The 25,670-nt window shown below is 43.0% G+C and overlaps 2 protein-coding genes across 7 annotated transcripts in view; one reads left to right on the top strand and one right to left on the bottom strand.

Moving 5' to 3' along the window:
• Nucleotides 1-202: 202 nt before the first annotated feature.
• pigl (phosphatidylinositol glycan anchor biosynthesis, class L) lies at nucleotides 203-11,289 on the bottom strand. 2 transcript variants are annotated; one of them, XM_056594010.1, is made up of 8 exons: nucleotides 10,981-11,289; nucleotides 9,873-9,972; nucleotides 4,469-4,559; nucleotides 3,515-3,582; nucleotides 2,402-2,433; nucleotides 1,145-1,278; nucleotides 967-1,053; nucleotides 203-858 (listed from the first exon to the last, which is right to left on the bottom strand). In XM_056594010.1, the coding sequence occupies exons 1-8, from the start codon at nucleotides 11,246-11,248 to the stop codon at nucleotides 730-732; spliced, it is 909 nt and encodes a 302-aa protein (XP_056449985.1). In that variant the 5' UTR covers nucleotides 11,249-11,289; the 3' UTR covers nucleotides 203-729. The 2 variants fall into 2 exon arrangements, with proteins under 2 accessions (XP_056449985.1, XP_056449986.1); XM_056594011.1 differs by lacking the exon at nucleotides 967-1,053 and having other exon boundaries at nucleotides 213-858.
• Nucleotides 11,290-11,861: 572 nt separating this feature from the next.
• ncor1 (nuclear receptor corepressor 1) overlaps nucleotides 11,862-25,670 on the top strand; it is a 50,542-nt gene continuing 36,733 nt past the window's right edge. For 4 of the 5 annotated variants that reach the window (XM_056594311.1, XM_056594313.1, XM_056594314.1 and 1 more), the window contains exons 1-13: nucleotides 11,862-11,999; nucleotides 14,924-15,110; nucleotides 17,056-17,150; nucleotides 17,396-17,600; nucleotides 17,989-18,171; nucleotides 19,481-19,594; nucleotides 21,263-21,319; nucleotides 21,425-21,477; nucleotides 22,298-22,364; nucleotides 24,103-24,275; nucleotides 24,570-24,660; nucleotides 25,001-25,179; nucleotides 25,356-25,410. In XM_056594311.1, the coding sequence (XP_056450286.1) occupies nucleotides 15,000-15,110; nucleotides 17,056-17,150; nucleotides 17,396-17,600; nucleotides 17,989-18,171; nucleotides 19,481-19,594; nucleotides 21,263-21,319; nucleotides 21,425-21,477; nucleotides 22,298-22,364; nucleotides 24,103-24,275; nucleotides 24,570-24,660; nucleotides 25,001-25,179; nucleotides 25,356-25,410 (1,383 nt within the window). In that variant the 5' untranslated portion in view covers nucleotides 11,862-11,999; nucleotides 14,924-14,999. The remainder of the gene's footprint in view (nucleotides 12,000-14,923; nucleotides 15,111-17,055; nucleotides 17,151-17,395; nucleotides 17,601-17,988; nucleotides 18,172-19,480; nucleotides 19,595-21,262; nucleotides 21,320-21,424; nucleotides 21,478-22,297; nucleotides 22,365-24,102; nucleotides 24,276-24,569; nucleotides 24,661-25,000; nucleotides 25,180-25,355; nucleotides 25,411-25,670) is intronic. The other variant, XM_056594312.1, reaches the window with a different exon arrangement.

A 25,670-nucleotide genomic window follows, 5' to 3' on the forward strand; every position in this document is an offset into this window, starting at 1 on the left:
GTCGTATGAGTATAATTAAGGTATGTATACGTTTTCGTTTTTTTCATGTCACAGGGGGGGGAAGATCTGACGACATACACATTTAACACCCATGCTGCCAAGCACACCTTTTGTAAAATATGTGGCGTTCAGAGTTTCTACACGCCACGGTCGAACCCCAACGGTTATGGCAAGTGTGACTCAATGCCCTATCATCATTAGACCTTCTATTTTGGGACACGTTTCTGGTCCTGCTTTGTTTACGGTTAATACTGATTGGGTTAATACTTGTGACGTTTCTTTATGTTCTTCTGCCCCTAGGCATCGCGCCTCACTGTCTTGATCCAGGTACTGTTTGTAGCATGACAGTAGAGAAGTTTTGTGGGGAGAAATGGGAAGAAAGCATGCAAGCTCACAAGACCATAAGAGGCATGTCAAGCGCTTTGGAGGAGACCTTGTGATTAAAAGCAATAACAACTCCAAATATACCATAAGAAACCTTTGACCTCTGTCAAAACAAGTGCATTGTTTATTGAGTCTGTATTACAAAGGAAAGAAAAATGAAACTCACTTAAATATAAACCCTACCAAGTTGAATCAAAGTTTCAGTATTTAAGATAGAAATCCCCCCAGATATATCAACAAGAATCCATTTTCGGCTTACAAAACTATATACATTTCATTATTAGGAAGCAGACACTATTTACAGTATAAGCTACAATCAGTGCATTGAAGTTTGTGTGAGCAACCCTAATAGATCTTCAGGTTCCTTGGTCCCCGTGGAAGCATTTGGAATGTATTGATGAACATGTAACGTGAAAAGAAGATGTAGAGGTGACGGAACCACAGAATCTGGGTCACATGGCAGAACATGGCCGCCTGAGGGAAAGAGATGAGAATATTTACATTTGAGTCATTCAAAACAGACACTTTCATTCAACGCCGACATACTGCACATGCGAGGAGAGTGATGAGAAGAGTCGTAACTTTACTAGGCCCATACACTCGACCGTGGGATCTTTGAGATTGCCTCGGAATCACAAGACTGTGATCCCTGGAATGATACGCCTCGCCCTGTTGGGGACGTGGCAGTGTCAGTGACACGTGAGAGCCCTAGCAGCCCTAGCAGCCCCAGCAGGTTTAACCACTCGGTTTACAGCCTCACCTTGGCCTTGGCATAGCCCCTGGGGCCTGTGACGCAGCACAGGGCGGAGGGCCAGAGCCAGCTGACTGGAAGCTCCAGGAAAGACAGGTACTTCCTGAAGAGGCCCACAGTGTCCAGGCTAAGCAGACAGCAGTCTGGGACAGACGGACACGAGGCACAGATACCGGTTAATGCAATTGAATGTTCTGTATCCAACCTCAGCAAATTGTTTATCTGGGTCACCGGCCTCAAGTAGGCCACTATGGTTGACGATGTATCGTTAATTGTCAGCCGTTATGGTTAGAGTGGGAGCGTAGAGTGGAGGAAATGGCATGTGGTTCCCTTTAGTAGAGCAAAGGTCCCCCTTATCAGATTAGATTCAAGTCAACTCAACACATTTGTAAAATAGGTACAAACAGTATGCTGCTTAATTATTAAACCTGTGCTGTTAAGTGGTTTATAGAACGTGAATAAAAAACCTTGACAGGGTCACTGGTGTGTGTGAGTAAAACCTTTTGGCAGATTGTACTTAGTTTAGCATGTAGATGAGGTCTAAAGATCAATAATAGGAATTATTGTATTAAATATATACCTACCAATACTATTTAGTAAAGTGCTTTGTCTTTGCCTTCATACAAATGCATTCAGATTAAAATGAGTTCTCCTTTGTACAGGCTGACCATTTTAAAAGTATGTCTAATGGCAGGACTAATGCCAATAGTTCATAGCATTAATCAAAAAAAGGGTTGAGTGATTTGTAAAAGCCAACCTCTACAATGCCCGCAGCTAAAACAGATTTCCCCATTAGATTGTCTTGTATAACCATAGATCCCCATCACTACAGAAACATCCTGTTTTCCGAATACAATAGACCGCATGCTGTTCATGAAGACGAAAAAGCGCTTTGAGTGGCCACACTGGTTAGAAAAGCATTTTAGAAATGCAGTCCATTTACCTTAACGTCAGTCAGAGGTTTTTGTTAATTTGACCTTCAAGCTCATTAGATAAGGGTACATTTAAAGCTGGAGAGATGTTTATCGAGTTCATCTTCTTTAGACAACCCAATTCTGCCCCCATCAGATGGAATTGTATACAAGAAGACGGACGCCATTGAACAGTAGAGGGCACTACAGACTACAAAGCAGCACCATAATCAGTAATCCCGGAAATCAATTATTTTGCTTCCCTTACTCACACATTTCTATTACTAGTCAGACAAGAAGCTTTTATGATCTAATCTCTTCGATTATTATAAAAGGATAGAATGGTCAGACCTACCGTCAGTAACTTGGCCCGTGGAAGCAAGATGACTATTGGGAAGACGAAATAAAACAAGTCAGATGAAACACGTCTGAATGATTACATTTGATGCATTACTGGGTCTTTCTCACCAGTTCATATTCTGGATCTCTCAGGTCATTGCGAACGGAAAACATGAATATCTGGATGATCTCAAAAGGCTAGGTATTTATATTCCCAAAAATGCATTGAATGTATTGACCAGCAGATGACATTGTACTCCACACTGTGACATGAGCAATTGACAATTGTCCATGTGTGCAACAGTATTGCTTAAGAGTCACCCTCGACCCATTCTAATCCAAGTGCACAAAATATGGGAAATGGCCAGGAATGGCCTCTTATGCAAACATATTTTGAGGAGGTTTGAAGGAAAAATAAAGCCTGAGAGCAAGCCCTCGGGAAAAACACTAGTTAGAGCACATCCCTCTAAGAGAGAGAGAGAGAGAGAGAGCGAGAGCGAGAGAAAATCTGGCAGAGAAAGAGAGTTAATCTGCAGTTGAGGTCTGCATACTGGATGTCAGCCAGCAATGCTCACTGAGGCTCAAGTGACAACTGCCAACTTACTGGTCAACTCAGGCATTTGCACAGTGTGTGTGTGTGTGTGTGTGCAGAGGCGATTGTGTAGGAACCGCATACAATAGACAAGCATCAACCCCCCCCCCCCCCCCCACCCCTTTTTACTATTCATATAAAGCAAACAGACTTTTGGCTGGCCTCTGCAAACTACACCTCCACCCACCGCCTCCACACTCCATCCCCAGTGCCCAGCCATCCCTGCAGCTCAGAGCTCTCTGGGAGCCAGCGTTGTGCTGTGTTCCAGCTAGGGTCTCCGGTTTGGATGACCTCTCTGCTATGTAACAGATGAAGTATCAGAAATTGTACGAGTTTGTGTGCAAGTGTGTGTGCATGTGTTGATGTGCATGTGCATGTGTCTTGGCGTATGTGTATGAGTGTGGGGGAGGGAGTTTGCTGGGACGCCGGGCGAGGGAGGTGCTGGAGTGTGCCTGAATCGGGCAAAGCGGGCCGCGGGAAGGACAGTCCTCGGATTTCTCTGTGCCCTTTGATGCGGGAAAAAGCCAACGTTGGTACCTGACCGCCTCGTGGATGGCCGTGTGGTTGGCATGGCCGCTTACTCCTCTTCCGTCAAACGTCAGAACCTGCAACGAAAAAAGGTTGCGCCGACCCCAAGCTCAATCAGTCAACAACACAAACAGTCTCCAACAGTTGGAGACCGTTGGAAAACAAAAGTAATGCAAAAAAGGGTATGGATTTTGGATTATGGATATTCACGGGGAAGACGTGCATCTGAAAGATAATCACATTATCTGCAACTTGAATCACAGTATATATATATTACAGCCCGAGTGACACACCACTCGAAGCCTGATCAATGTGGGTATCCATAACTTGCCATCCTATTTGCATTTGTAGACAGTGAGTGCACAGCAAAAAGCACACTGTAGTGTGCGTTTCTGGTGTGTTTTAGCTGGTATGTTCCTCCTGTTTGATCTCGCTTAGTCTGATAACAACCTGCCAAGCCCACATCAGGGCTTTGTGAGCTGATGCTAACCATTCTGCCTTTCCCAGCTACAACTATTTTTATTCTTGGTGAGATAGAAGTGAGACAGATGCAAAATACACCCAAATTCCTCCCTGGTAATGGCGCAGAAGAAAGTAATTTGGATGAGATAAGAATCTTTATGTGCAGTGCACAACTATTTGTTTTTTAGAGGCTGTGGCTGCAGCCATCTCAGGGATAGGCTCTGTGCAATCATGTTGGCTGAGTGCCAAGGGGGAAAGTGAGGCATACATCGTTAGCATATGGTCATTACGGAGACCACAGATTATAGCCAAGATCATAAACTAGCAAAGCTGTTGGCCATAAATGGATGTCACTCAAGAAAACATATGGATTCATGGCCCAGAGAAAGCCTCTGTCTAGTGTTTGACCAAAACCTGCTAAAAATGAAGTGGGCGAAGGATGTTTCGTATTCGTTTCCTTTGAATGTTTTTGTAAATATTGAGTTGGTTTTCAGCCCGTACCATGTTGGAGGAGTGGGATCTCACGTGCTTCCTGATCAAGGAGGAGATCAGGGAGATTCTCCATTCTGCACTGGGGTCATCTGGAAGTTCTCTGCAAGCAGAAAAGAAAGCCCAGTTAGTATATCCAGGTGCAGCAGGATGTGACATGGAAGAGGTACAGTGAAACTGTACGTTACTGTGTTGAAAATGTGATGCATTGCATTTAATAGAGAGGTGTGGTCTGTTTTAGAGAAGGGCTAGTTATATGTGTTTTGCAGAACAGTATTGGCAACGGCTAAATCCAAGCAGGGAATGCAAATCCCAGGATGTGCTGAGGTTAAGGCAGAGCATCCTGTTCTGCTGAAACTACAGCCCTGGGACCTCGTTTAGCATCCATCACATCCAGGTTCTGTAACTCCTAAATCTTAAAAGAGTTGAACCGAAAAATGAAGTTCATAGAATAAAAATTGAATCACTTGTTTCGGTTGATTTGGTTGCAACCCCTTGTATCCAGAGACGTTGGACAACAAAACAAACGGAAGGCGTGATCGAACTGAAAAAGGACCCAGACGGTCTCGGGGTCAAAGGAGTTCAATGCACGACAATGTCCTGAGGCCTACATTAGCAAGGCATAGCCGCCGCTCCCTCTTGCTAATGAACCATGCATCCACTACGCTATCCAGAAACACATAACTGAAAATACACTAGCAAATGAGAGCACGCTAGCAAGGAAAGCACAGTATCAAATTAGATCACTAGTCAGCCCAGTTTAGCCATTGATCCCACGTGACCAAAGACGTACAATACAAACAACGAAAACAACTGCGCGTCATTAGTGAAGCATAAAGATCGGGTTAATGCGATAAGATGACCGCAGATGGCCTGGCCCTGTTATGATTGAGTTTAGCCGGGTGATCGCAAGCGCATGCACCCTCTCTCCCACACACACACACACACACACACACACACACACACACACACACACACACACACACACACACACACACACACACACACACACACACACACACACTATGATGACTGTGTATACTTTGGAAGGGGGGATAAGCAGTGGACCCAAACGCCCCCCCCCCCCCCCCTGCCACCCCCATTTTTTTTTTTTAAACAATGAGCCAGGACAGTTGAGTCATTAGGTAGAAGTGATAGATTGAGACACAAATCAAACTGCTGTCACCGGGGAAGGGTCAGGCATGGAGTAGCAGGGGAGGGGAGGGGGGCGGAGGGGGGCAGGGGTGGTTACACTGACTAGGGGCTGGGGTCACTGGGAGTTTGGTGGTCAAAGTTCAAATGATAGTTAGAATGTATAGATGCGTCATCTGAGTAGCAGATTGTTTCCAACCAATAAAGAACACCGAATAACCATGCCTCTTGCAAGAGAGATATATATAGTTATATATAAAGAACTTAACTGATAACAGCAATACTTTTTCCATTTATTTGTATCCAAGAGAAACGAAGAATGCAAAAGTAGAATAACATAGAAAACAAAAGATGGAAAATATATATTTGATTATTAGACCAATGCTGTAACTATTTGCTTGTCTCTGGTTGTTGTCTTTAAATGAACTGGGGAAGAATCTGTTTATAAGCGCCAACAGCATTGGAGCTTTAAACAAGCAAATAGGAAGAAAAAAAACAAGGGAGGCAGCTAAGAAAAATGAACAAAAGATGGACACCTGACCTTTCTCAAGCGAGATGCAGCCAGAGAGTCTGCTTCACTATGGCAACAGAGCCAAATGTCCTAGAGTAACCTTCCCAGCTCCCCTGCTCTAGCTTCGCATGGGGCGTCTAATTGCTTGCAGGCATCTGTATGCAGTGGTTGAACTTTGGCCCAGTAAACCGATTCTGTGTGCGTGCGTCTGTGTGTCGGTGTGTGTGCATGTCAGAGAGGGCTCATTTAGTCGGGTCACATGTACCCCAGCCCTCTCAAACTGCCAGGCTTCTGTCCACACAGTCAGATTATGTGTGCTGCAGAGAATGGTTGAGATGCCACCGCCTTGTTGACATTATTTCCCCCTGCCGCATCATGAAGTCACTGCTGAAGATACGCAACTACTAAATAGTATTTTTCTTACATGCACATTTAAGGTTAACTCTACCCACATTTCTCAAAAATGAAACTTCTGTTATGCAATATACAAATGTACAATACTACTTTATCCCACTCCGACAAAAGCGAAGCACAACCAGTCCTTGATGGCAACCCGAGATCAACCAGAAACGTATTAAAATTCTTCATTGCTTGTGACTGAAGAACTTAAGAACATGCTATGGTAACGGCTTAGGGTCAGTGACGGAGCTCGTTAACAAACCATTGACCAACCATGCTGGTGTTCATCGTTGACTCTGCTTTTGGGGTCACAATTCACATCCTACCTCTGCTAAGTTGTGTGTTTGCATATGTCTAGGCTAGTCTTCCTAGACAAACTCCAGGAAAAAAATAAATATAAGAAATCCTGGGAGTAATTTCCAAGCCAAGACTTCTTTCTGCTTTCAAGAAGGAAAATATGAAGAGACAGCCAGGGATTTGCCAGTTCTACTGCTTGACAAAGTAGCATTAGTTAAATGTAAGGCATTATTAGCTTAAATAGAAGGGTGTGAAGAAAGAGATCAAGCAATGGGTATCATGTCAAAAACAGGCCTTCCAATGCCCTTGAGAACTGAACCTGATTAGACAGGTTTACTACCTCAAACTTCATATTTCCATTTCAAGTGTGACAAACTCATTGGTTGTTAATGATAGATGCCTATGAACTTACATCTCCAACAGAAACCAAACGAGAGAGCCACATACCAATAAAATCCAGGTAAAGAGAATCTTTTTTCTTGATATCAAAAAAATGTATCACAAAAAGTATGTGCAAAGTAAAGAAAATACATTCCAAGCCATCCAAAGCATCTTCATTGAGTTTATTTTTATTGCCATCAACTGACAAATATGAGAGATTGGGTCAGGAATGTACATCTGCACATACTTGGTCTGTTCGAAAGTTAAGAGAAAACAGCCATTTAGAAGCAGATCCGAATGACCTACATTGAAAAGTGTCTCAAGGTTGTGCCAAAACGAAACCCACAGTTTCAGCAGACATGGGAAACAATCGGGGGAAGGAGAGGGTTGGGGGTGAGGGTGAGTGGGAGGAGTGGATGAGAGCGAGAGAAGGCGGGATAGGTGTGGGGCTTTCAGATTAAACAAATAAATAAGATGAAAAAGTAAGATACAGAAGATAATAAAGGTCTAGTCTGTCTGTCTGTCTGTCTGTCTGTCTGTCTGTCTGTCTGTCTGTCTGTGTCTCTCCGTCTGTCTGCCTGTGTCTGTGTGTTTGTGTTCGCGCGCATTTGCATGTTTCTCCCAGCACGCAACCCAACAATGTTCCGCGGGGCAGACGATCTAGGCTGGCTTCCAGTCTATTGCAGCCAGTTCCCGGTTTGTGGCAGCGTTCCTCAAGCACTCCTGGTGAGACGGCCCGCTGGGACTCACATGTAGGCAGCCCCAAGTTCTCAGAAACCCAAACATCTTTCTGGTAAAACAGCGTGGCTTATTTGGAGAGAGAGAGAAATCCGCTGGTCGATTCAAACATTGCCTTCTCTGCTATGTGACTATGCAAGCTAATAAGACAAGACCAGTCAGACTATGTGGTACTATCCAGGCATGATAGAACTCGGTAAGCTTGTAGAAAGAAGACCATCAATATGCATCGACATCGACTTCAATATTTAGCCATTAGGTGTATGTGCTGCGTGAAACACTTTTTCTGCTACTGTACTCTCTGAATGCCCCAGTGGGAATCAAGGTAATATTAATATTGGGCCATACTGCACTCTGTGGTCTTTTATGTTTTTTAGGGGTCCAAGCCAACAGGTTGGATCCCTATTGTTTTTGTAGCGATTATTTTTATACTTCCCGCCTTGAAAGTGGGACCACAGCCCAAACCGTAAATGGTGCACACACGCCAATTGCATGACTAGATCCAGGTCCGGCACCGCTACTCAGATAACAAAATCCAGACACGCCGGTCCCTAGGTGGCGCTATACCAAGGAATATCATTTGACTATAACACCCACACCGAACCTCCCACAGTCCAAAACGTTACACACACAGATTCACTGGAGTCTGCTGCATCTTTTGGCATAGGCCACGCTCATTTGCATCTATAATATTTTTTTCGCTAAATCGCGAAAACCACTAAACTGCCTTTTCCCTACTCCTCCCACATTTCTTGTTATATTTATTATCTATAGTACAAACAAGGTTAAACAGCTTCAACTTTGTATCAATGGATTTCTCGCTCGTGGCAAAAAAAACGATCTGAGGATTATATTTTATAATCATAATGTAATCATATATTCATCTAAATATGATTTTTCTCATTTCAAATAATTTATGTGTACTCTGAGATTCTTATTTTTAAATCAGTCTCCGATTCAAATGGGAAAATTCACACAAATGACTTTATCCCTTATGATCTCTGACAAAGTGAACAACATTAAATGTTTGAACACACTATATTTCAAATATAGTCTGTTCATATGAATATGGCTATGCCATACGAATAGCCATCATGCAGCTGCTGATGGCTATGCGCGCACAACTCTGAAAATGTAACAATGCGACAGATGGCCAGGTTTTCCTTTCCTTATATAAGATAGAGTATGTAGATATAAGATATATATATATTTATAGTTTATAGCTTCACCACGGTACATATTAGACATTTATGTATTTTATTTCCTTTATAATCTGTATAATTCCATAAGCTTTAGTGTTAATAATAAAGTGTTTAATAATAGTCTTTACCGCCCAAGGTGAACTTCTTCATTGGGAACTATGTGTTTATATAGGTGTAGGCCTACTCCAATTACCAAAGGGCCAACAACCATCGAGAAATGCCATGATACACTGTAAAATCAGGGATGAAAATCTAATATATATATGTATTTATTTAAAAGGGACAGAGCACATGAATAAATATGAGGCTATTAGAGTAAGCTATGTGTCTAATACAACCACACTCCGTGGTTGCCCCTTACTGCTGTGGCAAAAATAGAAGGGTTTGATTTGTGGTTCACTCAGTCCACGTCTTACAGACACTATAGGCATGGGGGGCAGGGATATGTCCTCTATTATACTGGGATATTCAGTAGCCATTTTTGTAGCTGCTGGACAGTGTATTTTGTGTTTTTCCTGATTATTATGACATTCTCTGGAACATGTTTTCTGACAGACTACTGTCTGTAAACCAAATTTCATTAAAAATATATTCTAATAATAAAGGTATTCAAAATATATATATACCCATTGTGTCTTTTGTGTTTTTTTGGTGATTTCCCTTACTCAAGCCCGATATGTGAGTAAACGATCTGTGTTCTGTATGCCTTGGATGTTGAGTTTCAGTGCAGACTTACTTTTGATCAAGTATGGTCACGTGAGAGGCTGGTATCCCCAGTAGTGCACAGCTGTTGAGCAGTTCCTTTTTACGCTGAGTTCCTTGATTGTAGTAATTTCCTGTATCATATATTTTTTAAAGAAGTGACCATATGTAAATACAATAAGTAACAAATGGTCTTTATCGGAAAGGTTAGTAAATAAAATGTAAATAGAGTCTGCATCAGTAGGGTAAGACAATAGTTTTCCTATAAATGTCCAAGTAATCAAATGATATAATACATATCTGTTTAATCTGTCTATTTATAGTAAGAGTGCAATACATTCATAATATTTTACTTTCACTTTAATAGTCAACTAAGATACAGTAATCTGCAAATTCTGTGATTGAATTATTATAATTAAAACCAAAATTGTGCATTAAAACTGAACCCAAGGACAATAAATGGGTTGCACAACAGTTCGCAATAATATTAATGCATATATATTATGAATGCATTAAGGCAAATGTTTTTTGGGCTTGAGGGTGCAAAAAAGCACACGTCACATCAAATATACTTTAATTTTAATTTAATTCTTAAGGTAGTTAATATTACCTTAAGAGAGTAACACTAGGTCATCTGAATCTCACTGATATTTGAGGAATAAATAGCCACATCCAAATTGTGGTTCATTAAACTTTTTTCAGTTTCAAACCTCAAACGGAATAAAGGTCATCCCTTTAGTTTTGCTTTAATAGCCAAAACAATTATATTTAGACATTTGTTAATATAAAGATATACAAGCTGTAATAAAAGTAATTTTTACATGTAGATATTAAAAGGAAAAAAACATAGTTTGTTATAGGCTAAATTATCATAAAACATAAGGTTGTTAAAATGATATGCAATAAAATTCACAGATTTAAGAAATGAAGATTTCATTACATTAAATAATGTTCCAATTTAGGTGTCAGGACATGATTGTGATGTGGGGGAACTGGCAGCTATCGAGTGACGTTGAAATACAACGTGTTGGCAATGGGTCAGCGAAAGTGTAAGAAAAATATAACTAACCCAAAACTGGAAATTCAGAATTGAAATGTGTAACACTTTTTTTTTTTTATGTTTCGTTATTATTGTACTTTACCTGCTGATAAACAGAGCAAGCGAACAGTGGCATTCAATTCCACGAGTCGTATAATTGTTGGTGCGAAAAACATACATTCATCATCTGGATGTGCAGTTACAATTAGTGCTCTAACATCAACATCGTCTGAGGCTGCTATGGCACCCCTGTTTGATAAAGAGTTTACTATACATTTTAAGGATTTATCCACTGTTCGTCGATTTCGGTAATAAATGAATGTAATCCAAATAAAGTAGAATATAACCATAGGTACTATGATGAAGGACATTGTTTTTACCGCTGCGATAAACAATCCGTGTGCAAACAATATCCTCAACGTCAATGGTTCCACAATAGCGTAAATAGCGCATTCTAATGGATGACCGACTATCTCGTTAAATCCCTTAACTACGGACTGCTACACTTGACAAAGACAAATCCTGTTTCATAAATATTCATTCTGTTTTTATGATACATGAGTAACAGTATCTAGCTTTCTCAAGCTAGTTTAACATATATGTTGAGAGCTTGAATAAAAGGCGCATGCAGGATTTTCTTTGTATTCATTACAAATGCTTTTGCTTTTTATGCATTTTATTATATAAAAAATAATCACGTCTTTGTAATTTGTAGATCACAAACGTACTGTATAAAATAGATCACAACCATCAGGAACTTGCTTGCGGGGATGACTTTGCTGTCCCTCCACATTGTCCTTGCAGGTATAAATTATTCTAATACTTTTTAAAAAGCAACATAACAAAATAAATCCTCGAAAACAGTAGTTCCTTAATCATAAACCACACATCAAAGATATAATATAGCCATTCCGATTTATACAATGATATTAACGATATAATCATTTCATAACAAAGAAAAATATATGTTGTCCTGTCAGGACTTGGACAGACAAATGCGGCGCAGCCTTCCGTCTGCCCAGTCTTTACAGCTCGTACCTCACCGATTTACATCAGCGCTTTAGTGAGAATTCACATCTAGGTATACGCTTTTTTTCCATCAGTCTTGTTTCAGAACATGAGGTGAGTGGAAAATGCTTCTTCAGATCAAATAAACGTATCTTATTGGTACTGTAAGTACGCTATTTCAGCGCCTAGTCTACGATCAAAATCTGACTTGCAAGATGGCGACGTGGTGGAGAATTCAAAGGTGAAAATCTGCTTAGTTAGCCACCAACACGACCAGCCTAGATTTTAATGCACTATAATGCAGTCGTAACCTCCACATAATTATATGTCAACATTGGTTACAGTACATGTTTCGTTGTTATTCCGGAAAAGGTCATATCTCCAGAATGACCCATCCCCCAATGGAATACATTCAATTGCGTTTGTGTGACTGAGTGATAAGAAGCAACAATAACAACACATTCAGTGATACTGTGTTGGTAGACGCCGCACATGTAATTGAATGTTTTCCCCTAAACCTGGGATCCATCAAACATGTCACCGCAGCGGAAGCTGGATTTTATTGGTATACACCCCATTAGCGTGTGATCAAATCTGTCAGATGCTACCAGTGATATCCTCATGTTTGATAGCAGGCCACCGCTGCCACTTGTGAAGGGCTCCCTAAAGAATATGTTACGTTGAACATCTAGTTCGCCTGGCCAAAACGATTTACACAAACTACTAACGTCATGGCATTCATCTGACATCTATGGCATCCGAAGTCTATTATCGGAGAGGGCGGTGAAGGGCCTGTAAAACATCATGTTGCGTGTCATCTTAGGCAGGACAGTCAGAACCTTTCTGTAATTGATGTCAATTTCTAGGTAAGCAGTTTACAAATAATATTGCAACCGTTCAGCTGGTGGGGGGTGCTTGTTGAATGTACAAATACACCGTTATACACAATATTCTGCACCTTGGATCTAACATGCATGCCTTCAAGAATACCGTTTCATTGTCTGTAGTTGGAAGGAGCAGTGCCCAGCAGCAGCTCCCGCTCATGGCAAAGAACGGGCAGATCTGGCTATCAAATCGTGTACACTTACACAAGACCTTATGATTAAATGAATGGCCAAATACTCTAATTTGGACTATTAGGCGCTGTACACATGTTTTTTTTAATATATATTTTTATGACTAAAAAATTAAATCGTTAAGTGCTGCCTGTGCTTCCCTGCTATGATTTCCTCTTAGCCGTTTTTTCTAGGTTAGTCCCAGTCCGCTTGTTAGTTGCAAACTCTATCTTCAGTTGTAAGGGTTCACCTAAAGTTGACTTTTACTGTCTCATTCCTTTCCCTCAGACAATGTACCATGACTCTGAAAGGTAGCATCTAGTCCTTTAGGCATTCTGTAATACAGAATGCAGTTTTGGACGTTGTCCCTGTCCTAGGTCGTCCTTAATCTTGAAATGGACAACCCACTACCTTCCGATTGGGCTGTAATATTACCAGTACAAATATAGCTCTTCTTTAACTTCTCTGTAATTCAAATTTCCTTATTTGTACATTATGATTCATTTAAATCCCCCCCCCCCTTAGTTTATCTTTAGTTTAACTAAAGAGTCATATCATATTAACTAACATGCAGATTACCTTGTTTTAAATAGAGAGCAATGCACACACTCTGGGCAAATGTTGGTTGATGATCATTATTCTACTCCTTTCCTTTGTTTGACATAAACACTGCTTCCAATATCCTGGCGTATCAGTAGGTCCCAATGATAGCAGATGCGATGCAACAGACAAATGCAGGTTTAGAATAAGAGAAGCCACAAGCAATGCTCTTGGTCAAGTGTTGATCAATGCATTGACATTGACTTTTGGTATGTTCCAATGTTTTACCTCAGTAACTTGGTAAGACTAAGGACATCCATCGCAGTCATATCTTCAAAGAGCAGATCCAAATATAGTTATTCATGCTGTGAGTGTGTTCTCATGTATAGGGCTGGGATGTCACATAATCTGATACGCTTCCAATTGTGTTTATTTGGGCCAAGTTATTTTTGATATGTTTAATGGTATTGGAATGCAAAGGCCAATTCCAATGCCAAAACAATGATTTGTGGTTTGAGAAAAACATGATGAGAGCAGGAAGGGGCAGTGGGGGGGGGGGGGGGGCTGTCTTAAGTTTTGAATGCATCTCTTACAAAGGAGTACCGGTACATTTGAGTACCTTGATCTTACAAAGCATACGTTTTCTTGTTATCCTTTATTCATAACAATTGTACCAGCTATGCTTGGAGGCCCCGTACAGTGCACATTAATTACAGCTTTGTAATTATGGCTCTTTTTTTTTGTCATGTTCAGAAGGAACAACATTGAGGAGACATGGTCTCTTTACATTTATTCGCTTTTGGCCCTTGTCACGAAGACGGCAAAAGTAGGATTCGAACTGAGTATGAACAAGACTTTGTAACTTGATGAATAGGAGAAACAATATGTCCCCACTCTTCAAACACATATTTCATTGAACTATCACAGTTCAAGGTGTTTCCATCTAGCATTTAGCAAATACAGGCCCTGTATTATGGGACTGATGTGGGTCGAAGAGAATATCAACAAGTCACTTACTCAACGAGGTGGACAGTCGTCTGCTAACTTCACTGGCTTGTTTTGTTGATGTGTTCCAAACCAGACATAATTTTGGCACAACAGGCCAAGCTAACGACATGCCAAGATATGACAGAGGCTCTTCTCATCATTCTTCACATTAATGGGGTGTCATTGTGAAATTAATTAAAAAAATAATATTAGGGACAGTAAGGCTTCTATGACTCATAATAATTCCCTCTCTCCCTCGCTCTCCCTCGCTCTCCCCCCACTCCAACCTCTAACTCTCCCTTCCTCCCTCTGGCAGTTGGTTGGGATATTTCTTTCCCAGCGTAAGCTGCATAAAGTATTGATTTAAAATGGATGTTTTTTGCTACGGCCCGTGTCACTTGGCTGGGGTCTGACGGCGAGCTGTCTCCCCCCCACCCCCCCTCTCTTTCACCGCAGGTCGTTTGGTACTGCAGCCATGCTCCTGCTGGTCCCCTGATTCGCGAAGCAGCCGCCTGCTTCTCCCGAGCTCAGGATGTCCAGTAGCTCGGGCTACCCCGCTGGCCAGGGGGGCTCCAGTGGCGAGCAGACCCGCTACCCACCCCACTCCGTTCAGTACACCTTCAGCAACGCACGGCACCAGCAGGTAAGCAGTGCGTTTTTTAAACCAACCGCAATGAGGTTGTTGTTGTTGTTGTTGTTGTTGCTGCTGCTTCTGCGCTATAGGTTAATGTAAAGCCGATTTGAGGTAGATTTACATGGAAGGGAGGTACTGTGCTATAGTCTGGTTTTGGATCCTATACGTGGATATACTAGGACAATGATAATGCAGAAATTGGATTTGGCTGGATTTGGTTGACCACAGCCAAGTGGGTGGATTTGTGAGTGGATTTGCCATTGGTTGGTAATGGAAGTCTTTGCAACCAAAGTTAGTGAGTCTTATTCGCCAGAGGAGATGAAGTGTAGTCTCTTTTGATGTTTTGATGTTGTCCATGGGACAAAAAACAGGAATTTTATTAAAGTCTTCAAAGAAATCTGTTGGCTTACTTACTTTTTGTCTTTGAAATGCTAGTTTGCTAAAGCCTTGAAGGGATGCAACCATGCCAGTTATTTTAAGACCACATAAACTATGAGCAGCGACTGACTCCCAATGTCTGAAGGTCTTCTGTAAATGTTGGTTACAAAAATGGTGACATCGCTTTTTTTTTCTGTGTTGCTCTGCTGAGATCTGGTAGTATCCTCTCCACAATGTGCCTCCAAAATTCCCACTTTGGGTTTCCTAAATCAGTATAGGTTTTCCTTGGACTGTATCTTTCATTCGGGCTGGAACCATTTTATTCAGGCTGGAACTTTTTGCATCTGTGTTTACATATTTATGTGTATATGTACAGCATTCATACTTAAGGATAGGTATAGGACTATGAGAGGCATGCAACTCTCCCATTCAATTTGTGTTGGACACAATAGGCAAAGGAATTATTCTGGGTTAACTTTATGCAAATGTTTGGGCATTGTTTCCACTGAAGTTCGACCCTTGAAATTGTGTTGACTTGTGTTGAATGTCATTTCCTGGTTTCAAGCTCCTACATTCTAAACGTGTTAACACTCCCATCGTTGCAAGCTTGCTGGTTTGTGTTTTGTTCTGCACACCACTAGGGTTGAACTCGCAGTACATGTTATATTGGCACAATTATTATATTACAGATACATTATTCCGACAAGCAATATTTCAGATGATTCCACCATTGGCATAAGCTTTTTGCTTGCAAATTTCTGGTAACGTCAATGTTATTTAATCTGTATACATAGAAGTGGTGTCTAGTGGCCTCTGAGGCATTGGATATTTCATGGTAATGTTCGAATGAAGTTATGAATTTGTATTTAATTTACAAATGATGACGGACAAAGAATAGATTGTAGCATGAGCCGAAAAAGCCCATTCTTTCTTTCCAAGAAGGCGTGTAATATTATATTGTCTCTTTGAAGGAAACCAATATATCAAGCATTTCTTAGAAATATTCTCTTTTGCTTTCTGTGCTGAGGTGTGTCGTGCGTTCTGTATAAACCTAGGATAATAATTCAGTTGTTATTGCTACATCTTGCACTACATCGCAGACGGGAGGACATTATTGCTCATCAAGGAATATAATTTCTCCCTTTCATTACAGCTTCCATATATCTTCAGTGGAGGTCGTATCATGTTTGTTGGGTATTTTGGACGACACAATTCGTAGAAGCAGAGTTGTTACGTAGAAAACGGTCTGCAGAACATTTCTGGGCAGCAGGACTATTTGTTTAAATCTGGAACAAAAAAGGACTTGGGAAATATTCCCTCTTATTGCACCAGGTTTGTTTGCAGGTCAGATTGTGTGGGGGATATTTATGGTCCTTTGTGGATTAGTTCTCTGGGATGGAGGCTTACAAGAGTCTGAAACATTTTTTAATTAAAGCACCAAGGTGTTTTTTTTCTCTGTCTTGCCTTTGTATTCATCTTGTTATGTTTCTACAGAGTAGACCAGCTCAATGTTGCTGTTTTCTCCCTGGGTCGTCCCAGTCCAGCTCCTAAAGTGTTTCTGTGTGTCCCCGTCCAGGAGTTTGCCGTTCCAGACTATCGTTCCCACTCACAGGACCCTCAGGGCCGGAGAAGACCCTCATTGCTGTCAGAGTTTCACCCAGGAGCTGAAAGGTGGGGACTTGCCACGCAACTATTTGTTAAAAAATATTTATTTTTAATCTATTTTCTTTTTGTTTTGCTTTGTATCCACTGTGATAACGTGGCATTTTTCAAATGATTTTTATTTTTCATTTTGCTTCAAAATGGAATAGATCTAACCTCCTTATTTTTGACAGCCGAGGTTTTACCAAGGAGCATGGCCTCGCTGAAACAAACAAATATACCTCGCGCAATGACCACTGCTGTTCTCTCCCCAGGCCGCCGGAGAACTGCCATGGCTTCGAGATGCAGTTCCTCTCCTTCACCGCCCAGGCCATGGAGCAGTTGGAGGCCAAACGGCCCCGCATGGAGACCATCTCCGAGTCCCACATCGCCCGCGCCCCTTCCACCACCGGGGGCATCATCATGCCCCTGCCCCACGCGGTCCAGGACAGCCTCAGGGCCAACATGGAGGTGAAGAAGGTGTGACGCAGCGCCTCCAGCCGCTGTTAAACGTTCATGGTGTTTTCGTTCTAAGGCAGAAGTAGATCCGGAGGGAGCGTGGGTTGGCTGGTAACCGCAAGAATGCTAGTTCGAGTGTTGAGGTGTCCCTGAGCAAGGCACCTAACCCTAAACCCAAATATTCCCGACGAACTGGCTGTCGCCTTGCATGGTTGATTCTGCCGTCGGTGTGTAAATGTGTGCATGAATGGGTGAATGTCAGGCAACATTGCAAAGCGCTTTGGATTAAAGCGCTACATAAATGCAGTCAATTTACCATTTTTGTTTTTAGTTTAATGTTGCTGTTTTTTTATAGAAGTCATCTTAATTTGTCTGCTCTGTCGTTGATCTTTTTGTTGCTGCCGTCCAGGAGTCCCAGTACAGCATCAAAATGGAGACCTCGTCCCCAGGCGGGCATGCGTCCCACCTGGGGGAGGACCAGGACACGTCCCCCTCCAAGCTGTCCAAGGAGGAGCTGATCCAGAGCATGGACCGTGTGGACCGGGAGATCGCCAAAGTGGAGCAGCAGATCTTCAAGCTGAAGAAGAAGCAGGTGGGTGTAGTGGGGGGGCGGGGGAATCCACCTGCTCAACAAAACCCTGCTGAACATAACCCTCCTTACCTTCATCGTTTGGTCCCTCAGTTATCAGGACAAATCTTTGATGGAGTGCCGGACTAAATCGTTCGAAGGGTGTGGTTTAGCATGTTGATTTTTGGCCCGGCAAATTTTCTGTTTCCTCCTGGTCATTTTTGTTGTTGACGAGGAAGCCGATATATCCCGCCTTTGTCTCGCAATGTACTTGATCTTTCAAAGCCAGCGTAGGGGAGTCCTGCCAAGCCCAGCAGGCTGGCTCGGTCTGCAGCACCTGTTCTTAGGACAGACCCATTAACCAGCTCGCTTCTAGGTCTGAACCGTTGACACGGTTACAGGCTGCTAACCTAGGCCCCCTTACAGTATGTTTGTTTTTTATAGTTGCATTTAGCAATCACTTTGATACAAAGCGAAATGCAGCGGAGATGGTGCGAAATGAAGCATGTCATCACTATTGGAGCAACCGCACACTTTTGAAGGGTCGCACAACAACCTGACACAGTGCAGAGTAGCTGCAGAGTATTATTAGTTGATTACGTGGGAGAGAGGATTGGCTGTTGTTTTCCTTGGACAACCAGTAGCCTGTCGAAGCCACTTGTCCTATGCGGTAAATTCTTATCTGGGTGTGATGATTAGTCAAGCTATGTCTGGTCGCAGTTAACTGCTTGCAGAAAGCAAATGTTTGCTCTCCTAGATCCTTGTTTCCTGTGTTGACCTCCGTCCGACTTCACGCTTGTCTTCCATTTCCTTTAGATGCTGGGGTTTTCATTTTTTTTTTTGGCCCTTTTCTCATTGGAGAGGAATGCAAACACAGTTTGATTCGGTAGCACTTTTATGTTCCCAAGGTTTTCAGGGATTTATTTGTTTATATTGGGTATTTCAGGAGCTTCTAATCTCGTCCCTATAACCTGGCGGGTTGACATAACCTTTGACCTGCAAACACTCACTGCCAGTTCAGCTCCCTGTCAAAGCGGGCCCTAATGGGAGAACCTCTGCTTCCACAGAAAAATAACGAAACGCAAACAAGTGGATAAGCTGTAATCTGATGCCAGACGGCTGCCCCAATATCAGCGTCTATCATTTATTTCCCACTTAAACTCCCAACTTTCTGCTCATCAAATTAAATTATTTTGAAGTGGACTTGCACCGTTTGTTGATTTGACTCGAAGGACCCCCCCCCCCCCCCCATTACTACCCCACCCTTCCGGTGTGTTGAATCTGTCATTGCATATTTGATATCGACTTGTCTTGTCTGCATGTCGTCCCTTAGCAACAACTGGAGGAGGAAGCCGCCAAGCCAGTGGAGCCCGAAAAGCCTGCGACTCCTCCCCCGGTGGAGCACAAGCATCGCAGCATCGTGCAGATCATCTACGACGAGAACAGGGTTGGTCTTCCTCAGCCGTCACTCAACCGCTAAACCACCGCTGTCCCTGCAGGCCTGGGGGCTGCTGCTCTGCCACACTGTTCAAACTATTTTATCAGGTTTTCTCTGGCCTGCGAGAGGCTGAAAGCAGTGGCTGTTTTATTGGGGAATGGGTTTATTTTTAGAAGCGGGCGTTTATGTCTATTTTTTTGTCGTTTTCATTTTAAGACTGGGGTTTTCTCATGTCATCTGACTTTTTTTTTTTTCTTTTTTTTTTTAAAGAAGGGATTATTGTTGGGGTTTATAAACATAATGACGAGCATCCTTTCTGAACAACACTTTAAGCAATTCACAGTCTGACTCATAAAAAAACCAAAAACCCTGTACTGTATTGCAGTGCAGCAGAAGCGAGTTTGTGTTTGTGTGTGTGTGTGTGTGTTTCTCTGCTTCCTGTGTGTACATGTGTCTGCGCGTGTGTACGTGTGTGCGCGTACGTGTGCATTGCACGTGTGCCTACGTGTGCATTGCACGTGTGCCTGCGTGTGCCTGCGTGTGCCTGCGTGCACGTGCGTGCGCCTGCACGTGAGCAGGAGGTTATCATAGTTCATGGTTCTCAAGACGGAGCAGAGGGAACGCCTTCCTCTCTAGTCACCCATTAACCCTGGGAGCAGAAGAGCCTTCCCCAGCACAGTCCCTGCCCCCAGGCCGGCTCCTCCTGCCCCGCTTTGTGCATACAGGCAGTTAGGAAAATGGCAGGATATGAGAATCTGGTTGCAGTTTGCAGAGCAGCCGATTGGTGTCTCACTCACTCACTCACTCACTGTGTGAGTGTGTACACATAGACACATAGATATCAGTACTTTTGTGGTCTAAAAAGGGTTTTATTTTTTCAAGGAACTCATGCTTTGCTGATCTATGAGAAAGTGGGGGGGGGGAAAACAAGTCAAGGAAAATAACTTTTCCTGTTCACAGCTGGATTTTGACAACCACTCCCTTTTTGGTCTTCAGGGAGATAATGGTTCTCTTTTGACATTCCTGATCACAACACGAGAACTACAAGTGCAGCGCAACGTTAGCGTTTAGCACAAGTCACTCCTGGTTGTTATGACAAATCATGTTAAAAACGTTGCCTTTTAGAGACCTCTCCCTTTGGTTGGTAATCCTTGGTTTATAGTTCCCTATTGAAATTACATAAATAAATCATACTTTGTGGTTTTTGGATTCCAGTAGCGAGTTTGTGTCAAATGACCTATGAGCTCAGAGATGACGCATAACAGAGGGTGACTTAATGCAAATTATAAAACAGATATTTAAGTTCCTTGATTCTGGTCGGCTCGAAGCTGTTGTAACACAGACCTGTGTTCGATCAGACCACCCTATTAATGTGCCTGCCATATGCCAGCCTGTGTTGCTAGGCAACAATTTTTCTGTATTGAGGAAAGTGGTTGCTTCGTGGAAGTATCATGATTTGCTTTCCATAAAAATATAAAAATAATGTTGCTTTTTTAATTTGTGAAATCTTACAAGGTAGTCCATAGTTACGTTTTTATAAAAGCAATAACCCCTTGAGGCAATGCTTATTTTGTGTTCTGTTGTTAAATCACTATAAACCGTGGCCTCTCTTATTGCTAAAATAAAACATTAAATTGATTTAAATGAGTTATTCATCCTTGTCTTCTCTTTTCACAGAAAAAAGCAGAGGAGGCCCATAAAGTATTTGAGGGTCTAGGCCAGAAGGTTGAGCTGGTAGGTGATTCAGCAGAAAAACCCTCATTGTTTATCTTCCATGGCGCTGATGATTCACACCTCACCAACTTCCTGTGTTTTGTTCTTATCGTTGTCTTTTTTTAGCCCTTATACAATCAGCCGTCGGATACCAAAGTGTACCATGAGAACATCAAGACGTGAGTATCAACTTCTGCTTCATCCCCCCCTCCCCATCTCACGAGGCCAGTGCTTAACGGTGGTGAAGAGCATGTTCTATGTATGACCCATAGCTAGTCTCTGCTAAAGGAGGACGATCCACCTCCCTTGTTCTTGGCTGATGGCCAGGACCGCAGCGTAACGTAAGGAAGGGAAAAAGGGGGCGGAGCCGCACGTGTGTCCAAGGCCAGGAAGTCTAGTGTCAGAGTCCTTATCAGCAAGCTGCATGAGAACAGCCCATATGGTCCAGTCTTGTGTCTGGGTGGGGGGGGGGGGGGGGTCCCAGAGCCGCTCTGTGTGGGTCTGATGGCTCGTGCTCCCAGGGTCAGCCCCTCTGCAGTGTGTTATCCTCACGGTCACCATCGTGTGCAAACAAAATGGTTCCCAGTATTTTGTGCCCAGCCTCTGTGTAAACAAACAATGAACCGGCACATCTTTTCTCTTTTTTTTATTCTTCTTCTTCTGTAAATATAAAAAGAGAAAATGTCTCCCCCATGTTGGAAAAAAATATTAAATGAGTAAATTCAAAGAATTTTTCTTATCTGCCCAGGTTCTCAGACTTGTTGACTGCCGTTTTTAAACACACAAAGCACAGAGGTGTCCTTGTGTTGGTACACGTTGATGCTCCAACGCACTCTCTGGAATATCTATGCGTTCATGCATTTTTTCCTAGCCTATTGTATCGGTCTCCTTCTGCAATTCACTACAATAAACAAATAAACAGGACTGCAGGAGCTGTTGCTTCATCTCACAGCAATTGCGATGCCTTCGTTGACCTGAACACATTCCATTCTCTTGCAGTAACCAAGTAATGAGGAAGAAGCTGATTCTGTTTTTCAAGCGGAGGAACCATGCTCGTAAACAGAGGGTAAGTGTCTCCGCGGCCGGGGAAAGGGAAGGGTGGCAGGGACGCCCTTCCAGGAATTTGTTTCGAAAGCCGTGCACCCGTCCTACTCGGTGACCGCCGGCCCAAAGAGGGCGAGGGTTGCCCCCAAAATCCGAAACGCTGAAACCATGTCTCGTAATTTATTTTGTTTACCGTGTTTTATTACAGTGGTGTAGCGTAGCCACTTCATTCTTGTGTGGTCGTTTCACCGGAGTAGGTTTAAGGACGCAATTTTTACAACAGACTGGAATATTTGTTTGTCAGCAACTGTTAGTGTCAGTTAAAGTTTTTTTTTTTCTTTTTTTTTTAAGTATACGGATGTTGACACACTACTCAAATTAGACTATGCATCTTGACATCTGTGTGTGGTCCATATCTTGAGCTCATGTGCAAAGCGGTTATATTTAAATCCAGTTCATGAGACTTACATTTTTATGTGGTGTAGGCTACACGATTAACCTCATGAACTGTTCTTCGATTTCTCCTTTCTCCTTCTGTACTCTTTAGTGTGGCAAATCAGGAGCGAAAGCATGACCAATCAAACATTACTCAATTACTTTAATTTGAGTTGTAGACCAAAGTTTGTATTCCAGGTGGTACTTTAATAAGCGTGAGAGACAAACAACTCTTTAATTATTAGAAAATTAAACTTAAAGACCATAAAATATAGTCTAATAAATCCATGTCTTATTTTATACGTCTTTATTGCAAATTGCTGTGGCATAGTGGAATCTCTGTCTGTCTGTCTGTCTATCTCTGTCTCTCTTTCTCTTTTATCATTCTCTCTTTCTCTCCCCTTCTCCCCCTTTTTCTCTTTCTACCCTTCTCTTTTTCTCTCCTCTTTCTCTTTCTTCCCTTCTTTCTCCCCGTCCCTCTATTTTTCTCTCTTTCCCTCTTTCTACCCATCCCTCACTTTCTCCCCTTCTCTCTTTCTCCCATTCCCTCCCTTTCTCTCCCTCTCCATCTCCCTATCCCACTCCTACTCCCCTTCTCTGGCTGTCAGGGTCAGACAGACCTTTTGGACTCTAAAGTGTCCATGGCAATGTGCCAATAGGAAGGTGAATTGTTTGGCCTCTTGCTACAAAGAGAGGGAACAAGTCTGCATTGTTCTCCCATGACGGGACTCTTTCCACTCCACATTTTAACTCGTACGTTCCAGACGCTTGGATTATTTATTTATTTATTTTCATGTCAGAATGTCGTTTTTTTTTTTTTTTGCAGCGAGTCTTAAGTTTGGTGCTAGATTTCCCTCTGGAGTGTATTTAATGGAATGGGGGCACTCTTTTACAGGTGGACCATTTATGCTTATTTTCATGCAGGCTGTCAGACTGTTGCCCTGCAGCCTGATCTATACACAGAGAGCGAATGAAGTTTAGATTATTTTATACTTTTGTATAATGTTTAGGGTTCGGGTTATTTTATTAAATATATATATTTTCCTTTTGCCGTCATAGTAAATGCGGAATGCGTGTGTTGCTTAGGCAGCCGCCTCAGCTGTAAAGTGCTGTGGGAAACCCTGGGGTAGATGAAAGGCATCTCGCTTTCCTCCTCCGGCCACGCATCGGGGATCGAACCCAAAACCTTGAGAACACCCTAGCTACTACACTACCCCACTATTTGAATACAACGCAATCCCACCCGACCTTTGCATTGTGACTCCGCTGGTCGAATACCCCGCGGAGCCCAACATGGCTCCTCTCTGTCGTACACCCGTTGACAGGAGCAGAACATCTGCCAGCGCTACGACCAGCTGATGGAGGCCTGGGAGAAGAAGGTGGAGCGGATGGAGAACAACCCGCGGCGGAAAGCCAAGGAGACGCGGACGCGCGAGTACTACGAGAGGCAGTTCCCCGAGATCCGCAAGCAGCGGGAGCAGCAGGAGCGCTTCCAGAGGTAAAGCTCCCCGCGTCTCCCCCCCCCCCCTGTTTGGAGCGCCACAGACCAGGTCTCTCCATGGAGGTCACTGGCCTGTCATCCATGGTTATCTAGAGGTCACTGTCCTCTATCAGGTCCGTGTCTTTGTTCAGAAACGCAGAAGTTGGACCAAACGAAACGGCGTCGTGGCTTTTGAATGCATGACAAGGATTCAGAAAAACTTGTCTTTTGGAAGTAGCTGTTTAAAGTGACATGATAATTGTACGGGACTGGATGTGTTCTTTGCTAACGCCCTCCATGTTTCTGCCTCAGGGTTGGCCAGAGAGGAACGGGTCTATCTGCCACCATAGCAAGGAGCGAGCACGAGATCTCCGAAATCATCGACGGCCTTTCTGAACAGGAGGTGGGTTGGAAGTACACTTCGTATTTTCCGTTCTCCATTGAATACCCGTTTAGTCAGTTGGCGTACGCTTCTTTCCAAAGCCACACACGTTGAACTTGGCTACGTGTAACTAAGGAGCCGGTAAAGGGTTAAGGCTCCTTGCACCAGGAGGCCTCCAGGCTTGGGTGCAGCCAATGGGATTCAATCCCAGTACCTTTCAGCTTGTGGTTCCACCCCCTATCCGCTAATATCATCCCGCCAATCCTTAGTCTATGAATCATCCAACTCCTCGATGAGAGTCCCACACTGACCCCAAGCTTGTGTCCCCTTCCCCCCCTCGTCCCCTCCCGTCCCAAAACAGAACAACGAGAAGCAGATGAGGCAGCTGTCCGTCATCCCCCCCATGATGTACGACACGGAGCAGCGGCGGGTGAGGTTCATCAACCTCAACGGCCTCATGGACGACCCCATGATCGTGTACAAAGCCCGGGGCTTCATGAACGTCTGGACGGAGCACGAGAAGGAGATCTTCAAGGAGAAGTGAGCGGGAGGACCTGAGGTGGCGTCGGCACTTTGGCCAGCGCTGCACCACAGGCGATGCTGTGTTGCTCGTACCAACTCAAGCTTTGTTATGAAGCTTGAAGTGTTTGTATGTGTATTTGTATTGTATGTCGTTACTAACTACCACAACGTATCGTCTTTGTTTTTTTATAAAGGTTTCTGCAACATCCCAAGAACTTTGGCCTCATTGCTTCTTACCTTGAGAGAAAGGTGAGCAGTTTTTATGGGAAGTTATGTAAATACTCTGCATGCATAACTGCATTGTGATCCTACCATTTGTTACCCATCCAGCAGGATTTTGTTCTTTGATTTCTGCTACAGAAAAGTTATTTATGTCCAAAATCATTGATTATTACACTAACCAATAATGAGCATTCATTATTATTTTCATCCATAATGTGCAATAAGTTGTCCAACCAATGTCCAAACCTCTGAAGGTTGTGAACCTGTGAGGTCACAGCAGTCGTTTG

The sequence above is a fragment of the Gadus chalcogrammus genome, chromosome 7 (genome assembly GCF_026213295.1).
Source record: "Gadus chalcogrammus isolate NIFS_2021 chromosome 7, NIFS_Gcha_1.0, whole genome shotgun sequence".
NCBI lineage: Eukaryota > Metazoa > Chordata > Actinopteri > Gadiformes > Gadidae > Gadus > Gadus chalcogrammus.

What these genes read in the sequence shown, in the direction of transcription:
- pigl (XM_056594010.1), bottom strand. Translation starts at nt 11,248, where the DNA reads ATGTCCTTCATCATAGTACCTATGGTTATATTCTACTTTATTTGGATT. An exon ending in GATCCCACTCCTCCAACATG is followed by an intron (nt 3,583 to 4,468) that starts GTACGGGCTGAA and finishes TTTTCGTTGCAG; the next exon opens with GTTCTGACGTTTGACGGAAG. An exon ending in GCCATCCACGAGGCGGTCAG is followed by an intron (nt 2,434 to 3,514) that starts GTACCAACGTTG and finishes TCTTCCCAATAG; the next exon opens with TCATCTTGCTTCCACGGGCC.